This window comes from Carlito syrichta, unplaced genomic scaffold (genome assembly GCF_000164805.1).
Source record: "Carlito syrichta isolate Samal-C Ts95f unplaced genomic scaffold, Tarsius_syrichta-2.0.1 Scaffold309642, whole genome shotgun sequence".
NCBI classification, from domain to species: domain Eukaryota; kingdom Metazoa; phylum Chordata; class Mammalia; order Primates; family Tarsiidae; genus Carlito; species Carlito syrichta.
This window is the reverse complement of record NW_007253738.1, coordinates 311,655-338,967: the sequence shown is the minus strand read 5'-3', so window position 1 is coordinate 338,967 and position 27,313 is coordinate 311,655. Positions and strand designations below refer to the sequence as shown.

General features: G+C 41.8%; 1 protein-coding gene across 1 annotated transcript; it reads right to left on the bottom strand.

Annotated features, from left to right (window-relative positions):
• Positions 1–10,275: 10,275 nt before the first annotated feature.
• TCTE3 (t-complex-associated-testis-expressed 3) lies at positions 10,276–27,173 on the bottom strand. The gene is made up of 4 exons (XM_008067487.1): positions 27,066–27,173; positions 20,058–20,264; positions 13,126–13,284; positions 10,276–10,449 (listed from the first exon to the last, which is right to left on the bottom strand). Exons 1-4 carry the CDS (start codon positions 27,171–27,173, stop codon positions 10,339–10,341), a joined length of 585 nt encoding a protein of 194 aa, XP_008065678.1. The 3' UTR covers positions 10,276–10,338.
• Between the last annotated feature and the right edge of the window lie 140 nt (positions 27,174–27,313).

The window sequence follows — 27,313 nt, the reverse complement described above, 5'->3', positions numbered from 1 at the left end:
CCCCGCGCGACGCTCCTCGGGGACGGCCGCTGGACCGGGAAGCCGCTGGCCACGATGGGCCCAGCGGGGTCCGACGCCGGCAAGATGGAGTCGCGAGGCTCACACGCTCCAGGATGGGCGCTCGGGGCCGCAGCACATTGGTACGGAGCCTCGTGGCCGAGGATGATGGTTTCGAAAGAAGAATGCAGGCCTGCTTTCTCTTTTAAAACCCTTGTCTGCCCTGTCCTGGGTCACCGCAGTTCACCTGGCACCGAATTCCGCATCGCGGTGTCGCCTCCCAATGATTATCCCACAAAGGGATTCCAAATCCGCAGATGCTGATGATTCTGTCTTCCAGTGTGTAAGGCAAAGCAGTACTAGGGGGCACTGTGTGGTGAGGGTCCCTGTCTCTTGACACTGAGGAGCACTGTGTGGACGAAGGTCCCTGCTGGTGGCCACTGAGGGGCACTGTGTGGACAAGGGTCCCTGCCTCTTGACACTGAGGGGCACTGTGTGGACGAGGGTCCCTGCCAGTGACCACTAAGGGGCACGGTGTGGACGAGGGTCCCTGCCTGTTGACACTGAGGAGCACTCTGTGGACGAGGGTCCCTGCTGGTGGCCACTGAGGAGCACTGTGTGGTCGAGAGTCCCCGCCTGTGGACACTGCGAGGCACTGTGTGGTCGAGGGCCTGCCGGTGGCTACTGAGGGACACTGTGTGGTCGAAGGTCCCTGCCTGTGCACACTGAAGGGCACTGTGGTCGTCGAGGGTCCCTGCCTGTGCACACTGAAGGGCACTGTGTGGACGGGGGTCCCTGCCTTTTGAAACTGAGGGGCACTGTATGGACGAGGATCCCTACCGGTGGCCACTAAGGAGCACGGTGTGGAAGAGGGTCCCTGCCTGTGGACACTGATGGGCACTGTGTGGACAAGGGTCTCTGCTTATTGGCAGCTTCAGTATTAATACAGTATAGACAAATGTTTATGTACCTTTGTACAAATGTAAAGGTAGCTTAGGTGGGAGAATATTTACTAGCAAATAAATACAAAGATTTTGAAGTTGAAACAGATTTTGAAAAGGGCCATAAATGACAGGACAGATACAGGTAGGTGTGCAATTGTAAGTAGATATTGGGTTTCACACCCCAAAAAGGCTGACAGGTGGGAAAATAGAAGGCATATTCAGGTAAATTACTCATTCCTGTTTGACTTGAGAATCGGGTACATGAAGATGGATTCTAGGAGCTAAGAAATGATACAGGGTATGATGTAACTGGGAGAGCAGAGATTTAGAGTTGACTTTGGTTTAAAATCCAGCTGTATCGCCAGGCTTGGTGGCTCAGCCTGTAATCCCAGCACTTTGGGAGGCTGAGGTGAGTGGATTGCCTGAGCCCATGGGCTTGACACCAGCCTGGGCAACTTGGTGAGATCTCATCTCTGCAATAAATAAAATTAGCCGAGCATGGTAGCGCATGCCTGTAGTTCCAGCTACTTGGAAGACTGAGGTGGAAGGATTCCCTAAACCCAGCAGGTTGAAAGCCCAGCAGGTTGACGCCGGGGTGGCCGTGAGTGTGCCATGGCACTCCAGCCTGGGCAACAGAGTGAGACTCCAACTCAAAAAAAAAAAAAAAATCCAGCTTTATCACCTATTAGCTGTGTGAACATAGGTAAATTAATCTCGCTGACACCCCCCATTTTCTCATTTGTATGATAAAAATAATGATGTCCATCCAATTATTCCACAAATATTTTATGACAAGCCAACTCTGAACTAACAACTATGTTAGATGATGGGGATATTAAGAATTAACCATTTCTAGTACGGAGGGATATTCATGTGTAACCATCAAAATAAGAAAAAACAAAAGAACCATTCCTTCATAAAATAGTCTTACTATTTACTAATGTAGGAACGGGATTTGGCACTGACAATACAGTGGTGAAGGAAAAAAATCATAAAAGTGTATGAAATCACTTACAATATGTAGATATAGGTGAAAAACCCAAGACCAAGAAGTCCAGAAATAGTCAACTTGTGGAAGTAAGACAGAAAAGAGAAAGAAAATTAAGTGTCAAGTATTGCAAACCCAAAGGACAGAGTGTTTCAAAAAGATAACTGGTCAGCTATTTCAATTGAGAAGATGAGAACAGAAGAGTGTCCCTTTACATTTAGCAACTTGGGGGTGATTAGCTATTTGACAGTTTCAAGCTGTTTCAGGGGAGTGATGGTTTCAGCACCTAAACTGGATTAGTGGATGAGTGAGAGGCTAGGGATTGGCGCCCAAGTACAGACAACTCTTCTGTGAGGTTTTGTTGTAAATAATAAAGAGAGTAGTGGGACAGGTGCTGTTTTCAAGACCGAAGACACTAGCGCATGTTTGTACACTAACAAGAATGACTCCGCAGGAAGGGGGAAAGCCCAGACTGAGCAGAGAGAGGAGGTGCTGCTGCAAGGCAGCCTGCAAGATGGCAAGAAGAGAGGGACCCGGCACATAGCATTGGGATGAGAGGCAGAATTCACCCATTGTATGATGGAAGACGGAAGGTGGCTGTAGCTACAAGTAGATTGTGGAAAACTTGAAGGATTGTACCTCTTTCTCTAGAGAAATATAAGGTGAGATAATCAGCTGACAGTAAGTAGAGGAGAAAAGTAGAGATGGTTTGAGGGGAAAAGGTATATCAGAGAATAGGAAAGGAAAGTTTCTAGGATGCCAAGTGGTTTGCTTACTTGAGGCTTGAAGTAAGCAAACCACTGACGCTAGTCTGTCTGGTTTTGTGATGTTCTCAAATTTAGCTACTTGGATTCAGGCTTGAACAAAGTAGATTAATAAGGTTCAGGCAGGAAGGGGTTTTCCTGGTAAGGAAGGGGGGGGTTCAAGGAAATCAAAGTGTGTTTGTAACCGAGTGAACCGTGAAATCTTTTTTTTTTTAATTTTTTTTGAGTTGGAGTCTCACTCTGTCGCCCAGGCTGGAGTGCAGTGGCACACTGATGGCCACCTCGACCTACTGGGCTCAGGCAGTCCTTCCGCCTCAGCCTTCCAAGTAGCTGGAACTGCAGGCACGCGCCACCTTGCACAGCTAATTTTTTGATTTATTGTAGAGATAAGGTCTCACCAAGTTGCCCAGGCTGGTCTCAAACCCATGCGCTCAGGCAGTCCTCTCACCTCAGCTTCCCAAAGTGCTGGGATTAAAGGCATGAGCCACTGCACCCAGCCATGAACCATGAAATCTAAACAGAACAAGGAGGAAAATTGGAGGGCTATAAATGGTGGGAAAAGACAAATGAACTGGAGTTTTCAATAAGATGGAAGGGTGGTTGTCTCCAGGGTACTGGAGGTAGTGAGTTGGAGGGACAGGAAATGACTACAGAATACCTTGCTTGAAATCACGATTTCAGAAGTCATAGTAACCATGGTGATAGCAAGGTCTAGAAGGTGAGGTAAGGTAGGCTGGAGAGTGAGCTGGTTAAGGAACTGAGTAGCTAGAGTACAGGAAGTCATAACTTAATATGGCAAAACAGGAATATAAAGGACTGTAAAAATGACATGGAAGTTGTAATTGTACAAAGTGATTTTAGTAATCAAAGAGAAAAATTACAATTTTTCCATGACACTTAAGAACTTTTGTTGAAACATTAAAAACTATCTTGCTGCTAGTTGCAAATATACTGGGACTTTTTAACTTGTAAAACTAATATTTATTTACTATACCATAATTTAAAACAGGAGAAACATGGAGAACCAGTGCTTTATTCTTTGTAAAAACAAAACAAACAAACAAAAACCAACAGTAGTTTGAGCTGTGCTTGCCTCCTTCTCATCCTCTAGTTTATTCTATTTTATTTTATTTTATTGAGTCAGAGTCTCACGCTGTTGCCTATGCTGGAGTGCAGTGGCACACACAAGGGCCATGGCAACCTTGACCTGCTGGCCTCAGGTGATCCTTCCACCTCAGCCTCCCAAGTAGCTGGAACCACAGGTGTGACAAATTATTTATTTATTGTAGAGACGAGATCTTGCCAAGTTGCACAGGCTGGTCTCGAACCCTTGGGCTCAGGCAATCTTCTTGCCTCCATCTCCCAAAGTACTGGGATTACAGGCATGAGCCACCGTGCCCAGCTCCTCATCCTACAATTTATCTCCTCTGACTTTATAAATTGTCATTCTGCTAAGTCTGGATTGGCTTCCAACTTTTTATCTTTGCATTTTAAATGTTAGGAAATTTCTCCAGGAATTTCTTGAATATGAAGTGTTTTATCAGCATCACTTTCTGTGGACATCTTCAAACTTTTGTCACAGCTGCCTCGACTAATCTGTGGAATCTGGGTGCAGACTTCACAGCAGCACCTTGAACTGTGCTACCATCTTCACCAACAGCTACCATTACTCAATCCGTGTCAACTCCTGAAATGAGGACACTAGACTTTACTAGCAGTAAAGTTTTTATCCAGTCTCTGTGTAGTTACCATTTTCTTTCAACATGGCAACTAACTTCAGCACTTCAGCCTGGATGCTAGCCAGACTGAGGGGGATTTTTAAAAATTTGTTACAGTCATCAATTAAAAGTAGATAGACAGTCTCTATCATGGCCATAACTGCCTTTCTCTTTCTTGTGCATCTGAAACTAAAAGATCCTGAAGAAACCTGGCCTTGTATTTCTCTCCTTACTGGACTTTTTCTCTATGGCTTCTACAATGCCTTTCATATAGGCCGAGGTCTCATCCTGTCTTGGCTTTTCTTTGCTGTTGTTATTTTCAAATTTCCTAATCACATCTAAGTTCACTTCAGCATTGTTACTTTTTATTTATTTGCTGTACTTTCATCTTTATTGGCCAATTTTCTCTTTTGATAATCCATTTTTGTGAAATATCTGGGTCTATCACTGGGAAACAAGGAGGCAGTACAACTACATACTTTGCTGGCTGTGTATAAACTGGAAAACCAAGTACTAAGTGTGCAGAGACTGATGCCTGACTTTGAAAGAAGGATCATGATGCCTGCTATGGACTCAATGTGTGTCCCCCAGAATTCAGAGGCCGTAATCCCCAATGCAATGGTATTTGGAAGTGAAGACTTTCAGAGGTAATTAAGTTTAGTTGAGCTCATGAGGATGGAGTCTTCTTGATGGGGATTAATGTTTTTATAAAAAGAAGAAGAGACACCAAGATCACTCTTCCCACGTCCTTATCTTTCTATATGCATCCACCAAGGACAGACCATGTAAGGACATAATCAAGAAGAGGACTCTCACCAAGAATCCTAGCATGCTGACACACTGACCTCAGATTTTCAGCCTCTAAAACTTTCATTTTAAAAGTTTGTTAGAAAGCCGGGCTCGGTGGCTCAGCCTGTAATCCCGCGCCTTTGGGAGGCTGAGGTGAGTGGATTGCCTGAGCCCGCGGGTTCGAGACCCGCCTGGGCAGCGAGACCTCATCTCTACAATAAATCAAAAAATCAGCCGGGCGTGGTAGCGCATGCCTGTAATTCCGGCTACTTGGAAGGCTGAGGCGGAAGGATCGCCGGAGCCCAGCAGGTCGAGGCTGCGGTGGCCGGAAGTGGCCACTGCACTCCAGTCTGGGTGACAGAGTGAGACTTCCACTCAAAAAAAAAAAAAAAAAAAGTTTGTTAGAAAAAAAATGTTTGTTGTTTAAGCCATCCAGTCTATGACATTTCATTATAGCAGCCTGAGCTAAGACAATGCCCATCTGTTATTTACATAGTGATATGTGGACTGAAGAGCTAGCTGTGAAGTATGTTCTTTATGTGATTACTCACAGTTAATATACCATCAAAATTATTTCTTTTTTTTGAGTCAGGGTCTCGCTCTGTCACCCAGACTGGAATACAGTAGCATGACCACAGCTTTAAACTCCTGGGCTCAGTCAAGCAACCCTTTTGCCTCAGCCTCCCGAGTAGCTGGGACTACAGGCATGTATAACCATGCCCAGCTAATTTTATTATTATTATTATTATTTGAATAGGAGTGTCACTCTGTCACCCAGGCTGGAGTGCAGTGGCACATTGATGGCCACCATGGCCTCAACCTGCTGAGCTCAGGTGATCCTTCCACATCAGCCTCCCAAGCAGCCAGAATTACAGGTGCACACCACCATGCCTGGCTAATTTTTCTTGATTTATTATAGAGACGAGGTCTTGCCAAGTTGCCCAGGCTGGTCTCAAACCCCTGGACTCAGGCAGTCCTCTCACCTCCACCTCCCAAAGTGCTGGGATTACAGGTGTGAGACACCATGCCTGGCTTTTTTTCCCCCTCAGAAGAGACAAAGACTTGCGATGTTGTCTAGGTTGGTGACAAACTCTCAGGCTCAAACAGTCCTCCCACCTTGGCTTCCCAAAGTGTTGAGATTACAGGTTTGAGCCATTGCACCTGGCCCATGATTAAAATTTAAACCATTTTGTTGGGGGAACTGTTATTTAACTAGACCATGGTAACGGAAATCTGTGCATAACAGAACTGTGCAAATGGTTAGATGGTTCACCTGTGTGAATACTGAAGCCACAAGAAACAGTGGCAGGAGTCGGGTACAGATGAAGATTGGGATCTAGTAGCTCAAGTCTTCAAGTGACAAAGAGGAATAAGCTAGGGATGATGGGCGGCAGCAACAAACAGACAAGGGATTGTATATCCAGAAAGCATACACTTCCAGAAGCCAGAATTTTTTAGATCATAGGGGTTTCCTACCCTAACTCCTGCTTCCGAGGCATCAGGGACTAACAGAAAAACAGCTTTCACTTGAGAGGGCTGCAGTGGGACTCCTTGGGGACAGTCAGGTTGCTGTTAGGGGAAAAAAAAACCTCAAAATACATGTGGAGGGGAGGCTGGGAGGAGAGGGTCTGATGACCCACAGTACTCCATAAAATGCTTACAGAGGCAAGACTCGGATGCTGGTCAGATTTCTTTTAGTGGCTGAAGTGAATGTTTATGTGACATTTGATGTGCATGATCTTTACAGTTCCTTAGGACAGTGCTTTAGAAGTTATGGTCTGGAACATTTAGCATGATGATCTAGTGACTTCAGGTGACTCCACCGTTTCATAGGCTCATGGTGAAGTGCTGATAGGTGGAGTGAGAAAAGGGGTGGGTGACAGCAGGGCACAAGTTTTCTTGGCACAAGTCTCAACACAGTCCACTGAGAAAGAAAGGTGAAAAGGAGGTTTTATGATGGGGAAAGGCAATAATACAAAATATTATGAGAGTGCAAAGGGGGGTATCTAACCCAACCTGCAACAGCAATAAGAGAGAAATGGGATTTGCAGTGAGAAGTGTTGCTAAGATCTGAGATGTTTATAATGCACTCAGAATCCAGTTAACCTCAGAAAAAGACAGAATATTGTGTCATGGAGAATCTAGAACCTTAAGAGTAGGCAGAGGAGTTTGTATTCACCCAAAAGACAATCAGGATCCGTTGAGGGGTTTTAAGACAGGGAGTGACAATCAAAGATGATAGCACCATCAAGTTTATGAGTAAGGTGTGGGGATGAGTCTTAAAGCAAAGAAAAATAGGCCCATTAGTTTTTGATAATCAACAAAGGTTTAGTTGCTTAATACTCTTCCCCTGCCCAATAAAATAGAAGTTTGTTCATGAGGGCAATAGCCTTGTCTATTTTGTTTACTATGGAACAATCTACATTTTGTTCTATAGCACCTGGAACATGGTAGATGTATGATGGTGCTGAACAAAAAATAAACAGATGAATAAGTTAAGAAAGCGGCTATTGAAATAGATGTGAGTACCGAGACTAGAGGTATGACAAGAGTGGAAAAGAAGCGATTTTGAGCCACTTCAAAAACTTAAAATCTATAGTTCACCATTGCAAGATGTGGAATCAACCTAACGATCAGTGGATAATGAAAATGTGGTATACATACCATGGAATACTATCCAGCCATAAAACAGGATGAAATAATGTCCTTTGCTGCAATTTGAATGGAATTAGAGGCCATCATCCTCAGTGAAGTAATGCAGAAAGGGAAAACGAAATGCTGCATGTTCTCAGAAGTAGGAACTAAACTAAGGAATTGCAAAGGCATTGAGAGTGACATAATGGACACTGAAGATTCAGAAGGGGGCAGGAGAAAGAGGGTAGGAAAGAATGTGCACAGGTGGGGGTAGAAGATACAGTTAAAACTCAGGCTTCTTCATCACCATACAATGCATCCATGGAACTAAAAATCATTTGTACTCCCAAAGCCACTGAAATAAAAATTTTTTTTAAAAATCTATAGAATTTGACAACTAAGTATACATGGGAGATTAGAGAAGGGCAAGAGAAAAAACAGAGGTAAAGGTAATTCAGAGATGTCAAACCTTGTAAGAATAGGTAACATTAAAGGTACTAGGTAATTAAGACTTAGTATGCTCTGACATAAGTGCTTGATTGCATATTATCTAATGTAATTCACCTGCAAACCTTAAGAGAAAGATATAGTTCTCATTTGACAGATAAGTCTGAGACAGTCAACTCAATTACTAGACAGTATATTTTGCAACTAATTTGTCTTGGCATTCATCAGGAAAGCACATTGTTTAACAGGACATATTTCATAGGTTTGCTATGACTAATTTATTCTATAGGCAAAGTTAGCACTGATAGCTCCTTTTTAAAAGAGTATTTGGCGGGTTCATGACCCGCCTGGGGCAACTTGGCGAGGCCTCCTCTCTACAATAAGTCAAAATGAGCCGGGCGTGGTAGCATGCACCTGTAGTTCCAGCTACTTGGAAGACTGAGGTGGAAGGATTGCCAGAGCCCAGCAGGCTGAGGCTGCGGTGGCCGGGAGCGGCCACTGCACTCCAGTCTGGGTGACAGAGTGAGACTCCAAATCAAAAAAAAATTAAAAAAAAAAGATTATTTGGGCCACAACTATATACTCTGTAGTATGGAACTGTTAGGCCTGGATTATCCACTCATTCTCTCCAAATGTTAGAGCACAACTGGAACGATGTTCTAAGAATAACTCTATCCAAGGCTGGTGTCAGTGACTCAAACCTGTAATCCCAACACTTTGGGAAGCCAAGGTGGGAGAATTGCTTGAGCCCGGGGCTTTGAGATCAGCCTGGGCAACAGAATGAGACCTCATCTCTAAAGAAGGAGAGAGAAAGAGAAGAAAAAAGAGAAAAAATCCTTTTCAATAACAACAAAATTTTTTCAAAAGAATAACTGGGCAACATAGCAAGACCTCGTCTCTAAACAAATAAATAAAGTATATCCTTTTCAACAACAACAACAACAACAACATATTTTTTAAAAAAGAATAACTCTGGCCAAGCTTTCACACACTCCCTGAGGTCAACTCCATTTGGGTCTGTTCAGGCAGGAATCGTGGTTCAGTTCCTTCACACTCATAAACACACACCAACTCGTTATAAAACATAAATGAGAAAAACTTCTACTGTTTTATCTTCTAGTTTATAGAGAATACAACTAAAGGGCATTTTTACTGATCAACAAGCTAAACATGGATTTTCCAGCTCTGATTGTAACTATGAAGATAAATCATACTGATGATCACAGGTACGACTGCTTGCCTCCCTGACACCGTCCTTGCTGGAAGAGTCTCAGTATGTGCACTGTATCCACACTTTTCACATGATCACGTGCTTTAGGGAAGGAGGGCTCTTGCCCCTCCCCTAAGGAGGGAATTATGGTTGGTGCAGTCGTGGGAATGTGATTACATTCTATCAAATTAAACAAATGTATATGGAAGTCTGTGGGGACAGTGGAAGGATGAAAAAAATCTGGATTCTTGATCAAATGCCTAAGAAAGAAAATTTTCCTAATTTCTTATGTTGGATTTTTCAGGTTTTATATCTAAAAAGGGCCTATCAAACTAACAAATAACAACACATTTGTAAGCATTTTGACTGGAGAGGGAGGACATTAGTTAGGGAAATATTAAATATATTAGCATCTTTTTTTCAAACTTGGTAATTCTTTTCAAAAAAAATGAATACCATCCAAAATGATCAGCCCTTATAAATCCCCAAAACCTATCTTGACATCTACTAGATTTGATTCTTTACAAGGTTGCATCTTAATTCCCTGTAGCAAATTGTTGTATTATTAAATCTAAAAAGAATTATATTTTATAACAACAATATTATAATCCACTATAAGAATTCATACACACACCTTTCATACTATACTGGGGCAACCAAATGCTAATAAACATACCTAGTAAATATAAATGTAAAAATCTAGCTTTTCCTTGTTCATTGTTAAAATACAATTAAAAGGCCTCAATTGCAGGTAAGAATATGGCCAATCAAAACTACAATGAGGTTCACAAACATATACATTTTATTTATTTTTGAAGAGTTGGAACTCTTTAGTACCTGTAATGAGCTATTCACAATAGAGAGCAAACACCAAGATCAGTGCCACGTAGGATTCAGCTTCATGTTTAGCTGAGATCCAGTTGTCCCATGTGACATCCCAGATTCCTCTGCTGGCAACCTGTGAGAGAAATTTTCAAAAGATCGACTTTAGATTGTATATGTTCAGAAGTAATTTTCAAATCTACACTAGTTTGGTTTCTTAAAATAGGTGGATTGTTATCTCAAAAAGTTATTTTAAACAATTGGTAATTTTCCAATTTTCCCTTTTATGAAGAGACTTGAGAGTGATGCTATCTCACCCGTCCTTCTTGTCTGCTGGAGCTGGTAGTTTAACTCAAGAGATGCTCTCTTGGCAGTGTGTCCAGGTGTAGGAACAGAAGGCCCTGTAGAATGGGCTCTAGTAGTTCTGCATATGGCACTACTCTGCTGTGTAGACCATGATAAGGAATTCTGCACCCTTAAAAGATTGATAATCAAAAGTTTGTCAGGGCCAGGTACAATGGCCCATGCCTGTAATCCTAGCTCCTTAAGAGGCTGAGGAGGAAGGATCACTTGAGGCCTGGAGTTTGAGGCCTGCTTGGGCAACTTAGCAAGACCTTATCTCTACCAAAAAAATTAGAAAAAATAGCCAGGCATGATGATGCACATCTGTAGTCCCAGCTACTCAGGAGGCTGAGGCAGAAGGATCACTTGAGTCCAGGAGGTCTGTGATGAGCTGTGATTATGCCCCTGCACTCCAGCTTGGGTGACAGAGAGAGACTCCAACTAAAAAAAAAAAAAAATTGTCGGAACCTTGTCTTGAAATGAAATTGCATGGACTATACAAGCAGGCTCTCACGGAAAATCCTAACTACTTTTTTCTACATACAAAGTCACACATGATTTGACTCAACCCAGTTTTCTGCAGTGGATCACAAATGGTCACAAATTCTTTGTGACTTTTCCTATCAAGAGGTTGACTTCATTTACCCACCCTTTGAATGAGTTGGTCTTGTGACTTGCTTTGAACAACACAACATGGCATTGTGCAACTTCCAAGCAAGGCACTCAAAGGCCCTGCTGCCTCCACTCACCCTGTGGAACACCATGCTGAGACCCCCGTGTAAGAAAGCCCATTCAATCTGCTGGAGGATGGCTCACATGCAAGTGGACCTAGGTGCCCAGGCAATAGCCAGCCCAACAGTCAAACATGTGAGAGAGGCCCAAGTGAGTCACCAGACGGCTACAAGTTCACCAGTGAGCCAGTAGAAAAGCCAAGCAGCTGAGCATGGCTGAACTGGTCCACAGAAAGTGAGCAAACACATGGCTGTTGCCTTAACTACTGAGTCTCAGGGTGGTTTGTTGTGCAATATTAGCTGACACATCCCCCACTCCACAGCATCGCACCACCCTCCATTAGCTAAAAAGCCCAACTGCCTTGTTACTCATCAAGCACACACCAAGTACATCCCTGCCTAAGAGGCTTCACACTCTAAGTTCTCTCTGCTTGGAACATCCTCCCTTATCTTTGGTACAGCTGGTTCCTTCTTCTTTGGACATCAGAGGGTCCTCCCTTCTCTAGACAGCCCCAAGTAGCCACCTTGCCACACTATCACATACCTACCTCAATTTTCTCCTTAGAATACCTATCACCATTTAGGCTTCTTGCTGGCTGTTCTCTCACCTCTCTCTGCCTGTCCTAGTCCTCACCATGCTTCATCATGGGGTCTGCTCCTCCATGGAGCCTCTACAGACTGTTCCAAATACACATTTTTGTCTTTTTTCTCTCCAACTCCTGCATATTCACCATCAACTCCCTAGATACCTACCCAGCCTAGTGTGATTATCTTTTTATTAATAAATAATGTTGCCGGGCTGGGTGGCTCAGCCTGTAATGCCGCGCCTTTGGGAGGCTGAGGTGAGTGGATTGCCTGAGCCCGCGGGTTCGAGACCCGCCTGGTCAGTGAGACCTCATCTCTACAATAAATCAAAAAATCAGCCGGGCATGGTAGCGCATGCCTGTAATTCCGGCTACTTGGAAGGCTGAGGCGTAAGGATCGTCGGAGCCCAGCAGGTCAAGGCTGTGGTGGCCGGGAGCAGCCACTGCACTGCAGTCTGGGCGACAGAATGAGACTCCAACTCAATAAATAAATAAATATTAACAATTACCTTGCTGTTGGTTGAGGGTTCTATGCTGGTGACTGACTATGTTAAGGATCTTAATACAGGTAATTTCATTTAATGCTCATAACACCTCTAGGAAGTTAGTTTTATCATCGCCATTTTATAGGTGAAAACACTGTGCCAAGGCTCTAGCCAGTGAGTGTTGCTGCCACACTTCATGTGAAGGCAAACTGACTCCCAAACCAAGCTGTTTATAGTATCCCTACCACTATTTCTTTAAGTTCTAAAGTGTGCTGCTGTTTTATATCCTTGACTGGAGTAAAAGCTCCTTGAGGTTCATGGTCCACGACTTACCATTCTTCGTGTTTTCCTCAGCAGCTAACACACATGAATGCCCAAAATAAATGTACTGCTTAATTAATTAAATGACATTAAATTTTCAAAACTGATATGATTGAAGAACAGAATAACCAAGTTAATAAATTATTAGTAGCAAATTGCTATTTCTGGGTTACTACTTTTCAAATAATTTAGAGTGAAATAAAATGTATTTAACAAAGCAATCCTTTCATTTAAGAGGTACCTCAGGATTCTTGGAGTACCTTGGAGTCATCATAATAAATATTAAATCACTGGGGAGAAGTTGCCTTATAGTTCTAACTTCAAAGTCCTGGATCAATGAGATACTTACATTTATTGCTTGACCGGTCTTTTGAATAAGTAATACTTTTATAATGAACTTATAACGGTGGTACCCAAATTCTTTGACTGCTAACAATATGTGGTCTGCCAACTCAAGTGACAAACGAGAGAAGATTTTATCATCATATTTGACATCTTTAAGACTTTCCTTAAAAAAATTTAAGAAAAAATTTTAATTTTCAAACCAAATATTTTCCATATAAAAAATTCAAGTAGAAAACATGTCTAAATAATACAAGTTTAAAAAATACATATACACCTAGCCAATAATAAGTAAATTTTACCCGTACCAATTTATTTCTCTAACAAGTTTGAAGAAAATTTATTTTTGTTTTTAAATTATCTTCAGTTGCTTTTCTTTTTCAAGCCATAAGCTGTAAGTTGTATTTTACTAGACTACTCTGCCAAACCGTTAATAGGCAGACACCAGGGGTATTCTAAAAGAAGTCTTCTGGAAATTCTCAAAGGAAATAATTTTTTTCAAATTAATATATTGGTTAAAATTCAGATTTCAGTTTCCCTAAAGCGAGGGTTGCTTGGACCCAGAGCCTACACCTTGTCACTGCCCTGCTCAGTGGGCTCACATTAGAACCACTTCTTTCTAGTCCTCCCTTGTGGCCTCTCAGTCCACTGGTTTTCTTCTTCGGCCTCCAGGAGAATGAAAAGGAAATCAAAGATTTCTAATCATGTTTATTAATTAACGTATAGCTTGGAGGAAACAGACATAGCTAGCAGACTGTAAAGCATTACTCTTTCTCACAAACCATGAGCAGACCTGGAGAGCTCGCAGGCAGACCACACATGCCTGATGAACTGATTTGGTATGTGCACCAATGGCACAGTGCTCCTGGTCTGGTGATGGAGTCCTCCTAGCTAATTTAATAGGAATGAAAACCAAAGAAACTGTCTCTTCTTTTTTGGTTTGGTTTTGGTTCCCTTCTAGGATGTACCTGGATCTAGATGCATTTGTTTCCCTCAGGCATTGGGCCATGGCACTATCCTCTTGACACTGTGCATCATCTGTGTTCTCTGCAGAATCTGACTCAGGCTCAAGCTCTATCTTTGCTGAGAACAAACTCAATCCACTGCTTGTCTATCTAGGAACTGCCCCAATCCCATGTGCTGCTTACAACCCTGATGGTCGGAGATTTGGGGTGGTTTTCCTAAATCAGAGTTCTAAACAATGGCAGTTCTTGGGTTATCTACAATTAGCAAAAGTTGTATTTGACAATTTTGTTTGGTCCCCTAGTTTTAAAAATCAGTGCAGGTCGAGCGTGCTGGCTCAAGCCTGTAATCTCAGCACTTTGGGAGGCCGAGGCGAGAGGATTGCCTGAACCCAGAGGTTGGAGATCAGCCTGGGCAACTTGGTGAGACCCCATCTCTACAATATATCAAAAATTTAGCCAGGCGTGGTAGAACATGCTTGTAGTCCCAACTACTTGGAAGGCTGAGGTGGAAGGATCGCCTGGGGTGGTTGTGAACATGCCACTGCACTCTAGTACAGTTGGGCATGTTTATCTTTGATGGGTAATTACCACATCCACTTCATTTATTCATGCCAGTTGAGACAATTGTAAGCACATGAATTGGCAATATGTAATTTTAAGAACTCAGAACTGACTAGAAAATAAGTTCTTTAAACCCAAAGAATTATCCTAGACACTTCCAGCTTTTCCCCCAAATTCCTCTGATTTCAGTCCCTACACCTCATACTCTCCAATACTCTAAAATTGTCTCCTTCCCCATTCACACCCAGAATCTGTCTTGCAACTGTGGGCCTCTTGGCCCTACCTATTCAGTAAGCCACTTGTATTACCTGAGACTCTTTCTCTGTTTCAGGTATGAGGTTGCCCAGAGAGCCCCGGGTAAAATCGTGCTGACTCTTCATTTAAAATGAATAGGTCATGGATTACATTTTCCATATTCTCCAGACCACAGCATCATCTTTCTTTATTCCCCCTCCTCCTCTGTCTCTACTCACATCCCGACTTGCCAGGCTGTTCTGGCTTGGCTGAGAGATGCCAGGCTTAACCTGCCTAAGTTCTCCTTTTTAATAAATAATACAATTTGCTATTGCAAGATACCCACAAGATCCATCAATATATAGTATTCCATGTCTAAACTATAGTCACTGTTCCCTGAACCCAAGGGAAAAATCCCTGGCCTTCTGTGATCCTTAGCCAGCCACCCACATTTCCAATAAGTTGTTCTAGGCCCCATCATATGCAATGCAATTCTGGAAACTATTGTATGTTAAATATAACTCAAAATCCTACTATATTCAATAAATTTGAATTTAGCCTATGTGGTAGGACCAAGTGAGAGACAAGTCAAAATGTACACTCTTACACTACAAATGCTTGCTATTAATGTTTAGATCAGAGAAACCGGTAATGAATAATTATGTTATTGTATTTAATTCAATTTAATCTATTTTCTGAAACCATGAGCCATGATATCTTTTCCAAATATCATCTGACAATTACTAGTTCAGTTTAGAAATGTATCTATGTTTATGGTAGGGTAGTAGAGGGAAATTAAAAGGTAGTATAGAGGATCAAAATATGCTGCTATAGCATATTGATTATCTTAAGATAAGGCACTTGAAAAACAGCAGATGCAAGAAGGCACTCTGATTTCCTTTTTCTTCCTGAAAGCAGGAGATAAAACTCCCATGTGGAAAGTTTCTACCCTGTACCAGGAGAAAAAAAGACATTATTCCCAGAGATGTGGAGTGGAGGCAGAGGGAAATCTGTACAAACCAACCTTGTTAAACTAACCTTGATCTGCTTAGTTAGTTCACATTGTTCTGCCCTGGCCCAAACTCCTTTGTCTTATCACATTTTTCACAATTTACTACTCTTTATTTAGACTAGTATATAAGCATTGGCTCTAACTGCTTCTTTGTATCTTCATTTTTCTTGTGGAGACTTCCATATACATGTAAAAATTACTAAATAAAGTTTGTATGCTTTTCTCCTGTTAACCTGTGTTATATCAGTTTAATTCCTTGGCCAGGTAGAAAACTTAAGAGGGTAGATAAGACACTTTACCTCTCCTACCTAAATATTTTTTTTCCCTTATATCTTAGCCTAATAAAAAGATTTTGTGTCTTTAATTTAGCAATACAAAAGAATATGCTTAAGTGAGCAGATAAAGACTTAAAACTACTTTTAGGATAGAAATTGCTGTGCATGTTATTGCCCCCAGTTTTTCTTACAAAAATATTCAAAAATACAGAAAAATGGATAATGATATAATGAACACATGGGTAAGAATATTTTGGCCAGGCGCAGTGGTTCACGCCTGTAATGCCAGCACTCTGGGAGGTCAAGGTATGGGGATCACCTAAGCTCAGGAGTTTGAGACCAGCCTAGGCAACATAGTAAGACCTTGTCTCTATTAAAAAAAAAAACCCAAATTAGCCAGATGTGTACATCTGTAGTCCCAGCTACATGGGAGGCTGAGGCAGAAAGATCACCTGAGCCTAGGAGGTCGCAGCTGTGATGAGCTGTGATCGTGCCACCGCACTCCAGTGAAAGCTCACTGCACTCACTTGAGAGCCTGACTTAAAAAAAGGAAAAAAAGGATATTTTGCCTAATTCATCTTTACTTGCACATACATATTTTTTGGTTGTACCATTTAAGAAAAGGTTGTATCAAGCACAATTCACTTCCAAATACTCTTAAGTATGTTTCCTAATAAAGGTAATCTTACAAAGTCACAACACATAATCACACCAAGAAAATTAACAATCCACTTGTATTGTTAATATATCTAGTATTTTTCACATTTTCAAATTTTTCCAATTGTCCCATAATTGTTTGTTTAAACCAAGGTCTAATCTAAGTTTATGCACTTTTTTGGTAGGCACTTTTACAGTTTTACTTGCCTGTCAAATTTTCATGAGCTGCCTTAATTTACACATCCGAAAAAAGGATTATTAGAGAATTTTCCATTATCCTCAATATTACAGTCAAGGAATATTTTGGGACCAGTGATAAAACAGAAAATGAGAATTCTAGAACAAAGATTATTTATTTATTTTTGAGTAGGAGTCTCACTCTGTCACCCAGGCTGGAGTGCATTGGCACGCTCACGGCCACCGCAGCCTCGACCTGCTGGGTTCAGGTGATCCTTCCGCTTCAGCCTTCCAAGATGCAGGAACTACAGGTGTGCGCCACCATGCCCAGCTAATTTTTCTTGATGTATTGCAGAGATGAGGTCTTGCCAAGTTGCCCAGGCTGGTCTCGAACCCATGGACTCAGGCAATCATCTCGCCTCTGCCTCCCAAAGTGCTGGAATTACAGGTGTGAGTCACTACACCCAGCTACAAAGATAATTTTAAAATGATGCACAAGCAGTCTCCACCTAGCAAATAAAGCAGTCATCTTCATCCCAGACATGCTTCTACCTAGTTCCCCAACTTATTCTTCTCTGAGAAGAGTGGAAACATGCAGGAATATTTAGAATCTGCAAATGCAAAGTGACAGGGAAAGAAAAGTCTGTGGAGAACAGGAAGTACTTAGAGAACTGACACTGGGGAAAACTTCCCAAGCAGAGTTGGAGTCTACCTAACCAGCAAATCCACAGCTCCCACATTTCTTTCCTTTCCTAGATTGCTATTCTCCCTTGCTACACCGTCTTAATTTATACCAACTAGAATATACTTGTATTAATAGAGTTTCTCACTTAAAGAATTACCTTTGATATGATTAAAAGGGCATTAGTCATTTCTACAAAATAAACATACGCTTACTCAAAAGCTAGGTCACATCAGTTATTACTGAAGGAATGCATCTTGTCAATTGGGGAGTGGGGTCAGGAATTTTAAAATAATAAACACCTCTGGGGTGGGATTAAATTTATTGAAGTCCCATGAAGGGAATAGGGTCATCAGAAAACTGGGTACCTGGTTCCCAGAACTAGGGCCCAAAGGTGAAAAGGGGATTTGGAAAAAGAGGTCCTCAGAACAAACCTCCCCCCGGTTAAAAAATTTCAGTGTGGTCCTTTATTAGGAAAATGGTGAGGGGAATTCTTTCTACCTGAAAAATGTAGTCCTTCAGATACCAAAACTAGTATAAATACTGTCGGTATTAATATTGGTATTATATTAGTTACGCAAAATTAAAGCAATTTTTTAAGGCTAGCCTGGAAACACATGTCTAAGTTTCAAATAACTCTCTTAAGTGGATCTGAATTAGATCCCAGTCAAATTAAAGCAGAGGCTGGGCTCGGTGGCTCAGCCTGTAATCCCAGCACTTTGGGAGGCTGAGGCAAGTGAATTGCCTGAGCACGCAGGTTCGAGACCCACCTGGGCAACTTGGCAAGACCTCGTCTCTACATCAAAAATTAGCTGAGCATGGCAGCGCGCGCCTGTAGTTCCAGCTACTTGAAAGGCTGAGGCAGAAGGATTGCCAGAGCCCAGCGAGTTGAGGCTGCAGTGGTCAGAAGCGTGCCACTGCCCTTCAGTCTGGGCGATGGAGTGGGACTCCAACACACACATACACACACACACAAATTAAAGCAGAAAACACTCTATGCCTAAGTTGGAAATTGCTTGTTTTTAAGAATTTTTTTCAGTAATAAAACTTATTTTGAGTATCTTTAAAAAAATACTTTAAAGATGTGAATACAATTCAGGATTAAGTATACAAGTGGACATTGTACAGGGAAAATTTGGGCCTCCTTTTGGTCCCCACTTTGCCTAGTTTGAAATCAGGTACCCTTATTGACGTTGTGTCCCTACCCCCACCCTGGCAATTATCCCACTACTGCCAATCCCTTTATTATAGTATTATAGTAAATGTTCACAGTCCGCTTATGAGTGAGAACATATGATACTCTGTTCTTTTTTTCTGTGATAGAACACTGAGTATTAGAGACTCTAAATCCATCCAAGTTGCTGCAAAGTTCACATATTTGTCCTTTATGGCTGCGTAATATTCCACTGTGTGTATGTACTACTTTTTTTTAAAATCCAGCCCAGTTTCAATGGGCAGCATTGTTGCTTCTATGTTTCTGCTATTGTGAATAGTGCTGCAATAAACATGAGTGTGCACGTATCTTTTTTGTAGAATGATTTGCGTTCCTCTGGGTATATTCCCAGTAGGGGGACTGCTGGGTTGTTTTTAAAAATGTAGTCAAGAATCAATTGTTTTCACACATACATATTCGATTGCTTTTACATTTATTTCTCCAAATAGAAGAGAAACATAGGACTCGAGGGAAAAATAACATGGATAATTAAGAGCTGAGTGAAATAACAAAATGCCTTTTATTCCAACTCATAGCATTAATGTGAAGATTACTGAGTATGATTACAACATACCTTGTAGCTTTCAAAGATAAATGTTACCAAAAAATCTAGTTAAACTGTCATCAATTTTAGTATAGTTTATCAAATCTCCAAAAGCCAAGATATTTGTGGTTAATTTTATGTGGCAACTTGATTGGGCTAAGGAATGCACAGATAGCTGGTAAGACATTATTTCTAGGCATGTCTGTGAGGATGTTTCTGGAAGATCTAACATTTGAATCAGGAGACAGTAAAGATAACCCTCACTAATGCAGGTGAACATTATCCAATCCACTGAGGACCTAATCGAACAAAAGGATGGAAGAAGGGATAATTTTTTCTCTGCTTGAGTTGGGACATCCATCTTCTCCTACTCTTGATTAGCATTCCAGGTTCTTGGGCCTTTAGATTAGGACTGGAATTTACATCATTGCCTCCCCTGGTTTTCAGGTCTTTGGACTTAAGACTATATATTACACCACTGGTTTTCCTAGTTTTCCACCTTGCACATGGAATATCGTGGGAACTCCTGGCTTCTATGACTGCTTGAGCCAATTCCTATAATAAATCTTCTATATACAATCTGTTTCTCTTTTACTACCATTTTTATTTATCAACCTACCGTTAATATCTGCTGGACTTTAGTTTCTACTGGATGAGTTTGGAATTTCTTTAATGGCTCCATTCTATATGAATTAGCAAACTTTAATTTTGCCAGGGCACTCTTCCATTCTTTACCTATATCAGCAATTGAGTCATCAAATGGAGGCTCTACATACTGAACATCATGGATTGACTCTCTCAGTCTTTCTCTTAAAATCTGTGTATACTGGAGGTGAGAATGAGAGTGAAAATGAGAGTGAGGGAGAGGGAGGGGGAGTGGGAAAGGGGAGAGGGAGATTACCTTTTAAATCGTAAAATGAAATTTCAGATTAAAGAACCCTGGTACAGGCTGGGTGCAGTGGCTCACACCTATAATCTCAGCACTTTGGGAGGCTGAGGTGAGAGGCTTGCCTGAGTTCACAGGCTCAAGACCAGCCTGGGCAACTTGGCGAGACATCATTTCTACAATAAATAAAAAATTAGCCGGATATGGTGGTGTGTTCCTGTGGTTCCAGCTACTTGGAAGGCTGAGATGGAAGGACCACCTGAGCTCAGCAGGTCAAGGCTGTGGTGGCCGTGAGCTTGCCACTGCACTCCAGCCTGGGCAACACAGTGAGAGACTCTAACTCAAAAAAAACCCCCAAAAAACAAAACAAAACAAAAAAAACCTGTTACAGTGGGGCAGAGCTGACACACAGCTTTGCAAATCTGTTGCAACAGACTTCTACAATAATGTGGCCACTAAATCCTAGACAAAAAAAAGATTATCTATCCTTTTATCTATACACACAAACATATAAATCGTGTGCAGGTATTTAACCATTTGCACTTGGATGTTCCCTCTGATGGACACTGTAAATCTAGCAAATCACTCGGATGTCCCCTCTTAGGGGACATAAAGAAATTGCTGGTGATTATACAGGACAGATTTATGCAAGTGCAAATTTTTCAAAAATTTATATTTCCTTGAGGTTTTCCATTTAAATTGCATGGAAAAACAAATAAAAGATGGAATATATACTGACATATAATCAATCAGTTGAGAAGTGGTTTTCGGAAATCATGAGTGTTCCCTTCCACATCTTAGAACAACAGACTGGACAATAAATTACATATTATTAGTGTGGGAGGAAAAAAAATGAGACTGCATTGTCTGCTCGAGTAAAAAAAACCTGGTGGAAGATGTCAAATTATTATTCACAACATGTATCAATGAATCTGCAACACATGTTGTGACTGTTTCACACATCGAATAACATAAGATAAAAAATTTTAAATTTTTTTTTGTCATAAGTTCCTCAGGCCAGGCGCAGTGGCTCACACCTGTAGTCCCAGCACTTAGGGAGGCAGAGGTGAGAAGACTGCTGAACCTAGTAGTTCCTGACCAGCACAGGCAACTTAGCAAGATGTCTCTACAATAAATAAAAATCAGCCAGGCATGGTGGTGCACACTTGTTATCCCAGCTACTTGGAAGACTGAGGGGGATGGATCACTTGAGCCCACCAGGTCGAGGCTGCGAGTGAGAGTCTGACTCAACAAATAAAGTTCCACAACGTCCAAAATTCCATTATAAGAAAAATATCACTATAATAAAATAATTGCCTCCAATGCGATACTATGTAATATGAAGTGATTCGTTTCTCACCATTTAAAACAATTGTTTAGATGAGTTGCTGCTAGGTGACCCGCGAGTGCAAAGGATATGGTGGTGTGTTCCTGTGGTTCCAGCTACTTGGAAGTCTGAGATGGAAGGACAACCTGAGCTCAGCAGGTCGAGGCTGTGGTGGCCGTGAACTTGCCACTGCACTCCAGCCTGGGCAACACAGTGAAAGACTCTAACCCAAAAACATTTTTTTAATTTTTTACTTTTTTTTTTGTCATAAGTTCCTCAGGCCAGGCACATGAAATATTCATGAAAGACCCAAGGCAGCTAGAAACAAGAGTGACCTCCAGAAATGGCAACTGAGTGGCTAGACGATAGGGATATGAGGAAAGCCTGTTTTGCTTCCTCCCCTGAGGTTATGAAAATATTATCCTTGTCTTACAATTTTATTTATTTTATCTTTAAATAATAGAATTACTTAAGTAACATTCATAGGTTTTAAGTTGAAAAGGCATCAAAAGTGTACTGATGTGGCATACACATCAGTTCATGCTTTTGACATCCAACATTCATTCTGTGATATTCAACATGCACTAAGAAAATATTTAGTGCCTAAGATGTTCCAAGTAAATGCTCTAGCCTCTTAAGTGGTGAGCTTCACTTTAATAATAGCCAGGATTTTTTTTTTTTTTTTTCTGCCTCATTACTTGGCTAGAACTTCCAGTTCTATGTTGAAGAGAAGATGCAAAAGTGACATTCTTACCGTTTTTCCTAATAGCAGAGAAAAGGCTTTCGGTCTTTCACCATTGAGTATGTTTGCTGTTTTTCATATATGGTTCTTATTATGTTCGCTTCTATTACTAGTTTGTTGGGCACCTTTTAATCACAAGAATAAACTCTGTCAAAAATTTTTTTATCAATTGAGATAACTGTGTAGTGTATTTTTTCTTAGTTTATTATATTAATCTATTTTCATATAGATTCCAGGAAGAATTCCAAGTATAAGAAATTATACTTGGTGTATAATCCTTTTAATACACTGCCTGCTTGCTAGTGTTCTGTTGAGGACTTTGACTTTGGCATTAGGGTAATGCTGGCCTCACAGAATAAGTTGGACAACATTCCCTCTGCTTCTGTCTTTCATAAGCAATTGCAGAGAACTACTATATCTTCCTTAAACATTTGACAGAATTCACCAGTGAACTCACCTGGGTCTAGTCCTTTGTTTCAACATCATTTTTGATTCAATTTAAAAAAAAATAGATATAAGCCTTCTGAGATCCTCTATTTCTTCTTGTGTGAGTTTGGCAGATTGCAGCTTTTAAGGAATAGGCCCATTTCATCTAGAGTATCAAATCTGTGGACACAGGTGATTCATAATATTTCTTAACTTTTTGATGTTCATGGGATCTTTAGTGATGTTTCCTCTTGCATTTTTGATAGCAATAATTTGTGTCCTTCCTCTTGTTAGTCTGGCTTATCAATTTTACTGAGCTTTTCAAAGAAACAGCTTTTGTTTTGATTCCTGTTTTCAATTTCATTGATTGTTGCTATAATTTTCATTATTTCTTTTCTTCTGGTTACTCTGGACTTAATTTGCTCTTCTTTGTAGTTTGATGGAAGATGGAGACATTATTTATTTTAGATTTTCCTTCTTTTCTAATACATGCATATTCAGTGCTATCAGTTTCCCTCTAAGCCCTGTTTTTTCTGCATTCTACAGATTTTAACACGTCGTTTTCATTTTCATTTAGCTCAAAATATTTTTAAAATTTCTCTTGAGAGCAATGCTGTGGCCATGTGCTCTTTGAGCTACGACCAGGCCATGTTTTCTTAAGCTTTGGCCCCCTCCCCTTCCGTGGAGAGGTGAATTCCCCCCCTCCAATTTACTTTCTAAATAAACTATATTTTCTAATCTAGTTTCTGTGTAATTCTTTGCATCTTTCATGTGGCATTAGATCCCACAACAGTCACCCACACCCCTGAAAGTCATGACCTAACATTCCAGAGGACCTGCTGAGGATGTGACACTAATAAGACCTAAATTTTAAAATTGAAAACGAAACAATGAAATCTTGGTTCATTGAAAATATAAAGTAAGAAGGCCGAGTAAGTCCAAACAAATCAATAACTACAATAACTGTCCATGTTTTCACTCACCCGTTAGGAGGCAGAGACTCTCTGATAGGTTTTTTCTGAAGCCCAGCTATCTGTGCTGGCAAGATGTCAAGTACCCCAAGGGCTCCCTCGGGATTAGAGTTCCTGTCTGCCAATCTCCCCTGCCATGTCACATTACCTCAGCTGGCCTGATGCTTCAAGCCTTTCATTCTCAGAATTTGCCATTGGGCCCCTTGCTTGCTGGGGGCTGAGGAATACCTTTTGGTCACTCTAGATGGGGTGGGTTGGCTATTACAGTCACTTGTCAGTCATCTCCCCTCAGCAAACCAGGAACTACCTATTTCTAAATTATTTCACCTTCCAGCAGGAATTGGCTACAAAAAATAATAATAATTTCCATGTCTATATTTGTTTGCTTATCTGTTCTTGCATACTATTTTACAAGCCAGAAACCTTAACAAATATACATATATATATATATATATATATATGTATATATATATATATACACACACACACATATTTGAGTTGGGAGTCTCACTCTGTCACCCAGACTGGAGTACTGTGGCATGCTCACAGGCACCCCAGAGTCAGGATGGCCAGTAATGAGTAGAACTGACAAAAACATGGCAAAAATTCATCGAATTGTGTGTCAATATCACCGGCTGACTGTGAAAAGCATAGCATACAAAATAAACATCAATACAGAAACAGGAAAATCTTAACTGAAAATCCTGGCATGAGAAAGGGGTGCGCAAAAACGGTCCCCAAAGAGCTTTTGCATCACAACAATGCACCAGCTAACAAAGCACTGCCGGTGAGGCAGTTTTTAAGTTAGTAAACAAATAACTGTACTGGAACACCCTCCTCACTCACCTAATCTGGCCCCCAGTGACCTTCTTCTTTACCCAAAGATAAAGGAAATATTGAAAGGAAGATATTTTGATGACATTCAGGACTTCAAGGATAATACGATGACAGCTCTGATGGCCGTTCCAGAAAGAGTTCCAAAATTGCTTTGATGGGTAAACTAGGTGCTGGCATTGGTGCATAGCTTCCCAAGGTGAGGACTTCGAAGGTGACCATAGTGATATTCAGCAATGAGGTCAGTGGTACTTTTTCTAGGATGAGTTCATGAACTTAACTGTCAGACCATATATGTATCTCTTCATTTTGAGTTCAGGCTCACCTAATTTTCAAGACCACCTCAGATTTTTAATAAGCAGTAAGTCTATAAAAGTCACCTGTGTCTGGCTTAATACATAGACAATTTTTTTTTAATTATTGGCAAGCTATCTGTTACTCAGACTTATTGCCAGGAAATACAGCAGTGACTGGGAGTATAAAGTTTGAAGTCCAACAGTTTAGGTATCTAACCTTGCTTTGCTCTTTGTCTTAGCTGTGTAAACTTGACCTGTTTTCTTTTCCTCCTTTAATTTGTCCTTTCTTCTGTAAAACACAGACATCAAGGAGACAGCACTAGAAATGTTGCCATTACTTTCTTTGAGAATTCTTTTTTTGTTATTTGGGAGTAACCAGGAGATGTTTTAGGTGTTTTCAACATGTATGTTGCCTGTTCTCTTGTTCTATCATGTGTCCCTTGAAGTACATATGATACGACAGACAAGTACAGAGTCCCAGGACACAAATTTTAGTCCCAGTTATATTGTATAGGATTTTGTATCCTTGGTCAAATTATTTTTCTTTCTTTACTTCTTTTTTTTTTTGAGTCAGAGTCTCATTCTGTCACCCAGCTGGAGTGCAGTGGCATACTCACAGCTACTGCAACCTCAACCTGTTGGGTTCAGGTGATCCTTCCGCCTCAGTCCTTCAAGTAGGTGCAACTACAGGCAAGCGCCACCACGCCTGGCTAATTTTTTTATTTTATTGTACAGACAAAGTCTCACTAAGTTGCCCAGGCTGATCTCAAACCCCTGTGCTCAGGCAATTCTCTTGCCTCTGCCTTCCAGAGTGCTGGAATTACAGGCATCAGTCACTGCACCTGGCCTTGGTCTGGACCACATTGTTTTTTTTTGTTTTAATTTTTTGAGTTGGAGTCTCACTCTGTTGCCTAGGCTGGAGTGCAGCGGCACGCTGACGGCCACTGCACCCTCAAGCTGGTGGCCTCAGGTGACTCTCCCTCCTCAGCCTTCCAAGTAGCTGGAACTACAGGCATGTGCCACCACGCCCAGCTAATTTTTAAAATTGTATTGTACAAAGTCCTGCCAAGTTGCCCAGGCTGATCTCGAACTCCTGGGCTCAGGCAATCCTCTCGCCTCTGCCTCTCAAAGTATTGGGATTGCAGGTGTGAGACACCACACCCAGCCAAATTATTTTTCTCTTAAAAAGTTTTAAGAAAGTCTCAATAAAAGATGGAACCTTGAATACATGAATGGTTCTCAAGATATTATCAAATGGAAATACCAGTGTTATACCACCAACAAAAACTGAATAATGGCCTATTCCATCAACCTCAGATAAGAAGTTAACGGACAGAATATTTTCTACTTAACTCTTTTCTCCAGTATATTTTTCAAATACCAAGACTACAGATGTCCTTAAAAACTCAAAACATTTCGCTGTTTGGTTTGCTTTGTCGGTTTTAATACAGCACACAGCGTTCATTTTTGGCTGGCAAAACTGCCTCCGAACTAAATGTGCTAAAACTATGCATTTTTGCAAAAAGCAGCAAGGTTCTTGTGGCTCCTGTATCACTCTCAGGAACCTGCAGATGCACGAGTCTCACAAGAACCTGATCATGCTGTCTCCACCGCCTGGGGGCAAAATCCAGCAGGCTTGGCATTGGGCAGTGAGAAAAGGGGGAGGGGAGAAGAGAGATGGGGATGGGGAACAATAGAAGGAGAGGATCAAGGAAAAGCGAAAGAAAGGGAAAGAGGGCAAGGAGGAAGGTGAGGAAGGAGGAGGAAGGAAGGGGGGAGGGAAAGCGGGAGGAGAGAAGGGGGAGAGAAGAAAGGAAAAGAGAAGAAGGGGGAAGAGGGGGGAGGGCGGGGGAAAGAGGAAGAAATACGGGAGGAGGGAGAAGAGGAGGGGGAGAGGAGAAAGGAAAAGAGAAGGGGGAAAAGAGAGGGGGAGAGCGGGAAGAGAGAGGAAGAAGTGCGGGAGGAGGGAGAAGAGAAAGGAAAAGAGAAGAAACCAGAGGAAAAAGAGAGGGGCGGAAAAGTGGAGGACGGCAAGGCGAGACACCCTGGCCCTCCGTTCGGGGAGGCCCGGCGGGGCGGCCTCCGGGGAGAGCGGCTCCAGGATCGGGAAGGCCGCTGCAGGCCAGTCGCCGTCTCCGCACTCACTGCATCCTTCTCGAACATGCTAAGCCTGCGATCCCTCCTCGGCTCCAAGGGCGGCTGCTGAGGGGCCGGGCTGACGCCGGGCCTCCCGCCTCGGCCGCGCTTCTCCATCTTGCTGCGCTCTCGGAAGGCAGCCGCCCTTCAACGCCTCCGCCCCTCCCAGCGGAAGCGTTAGTCCTGGGCCGGCGCCTCGCACGCGGCCGGAAGTGCCCGCCAGCATCGCAGGAGGCCGGGAGGCGGGGCTGTGAGTC

What these genes read in the sequence shown, in the direction of transcription:
- TCTE3 (XM_008067487.1), bottom strand. Translation starts at nt 27,173, where the DNA reads ATGGAGAAGCGCGGCCGAGGCGGGAGGCCCGGCGTCAGCCCGGCCCCT. An exon ending in GCATGTTCGAGAAGGATGCA is followed by an intron (nt 20,265 to 27,065) that starts GTGAGTGCGGAG and finishes TCTCACCTCCAG; the next exon opens with TATACACAGATTTTAAGAGA. An exon ending in AAGTCCAGCAGATATTAACG is followed by an intron (nt 13,285 to 20,057) that starts GTAGGTTGATAA and finishes AATTTTTTTAAG; the next exon opens with GAAAGTCTTAAAGATGTCAA.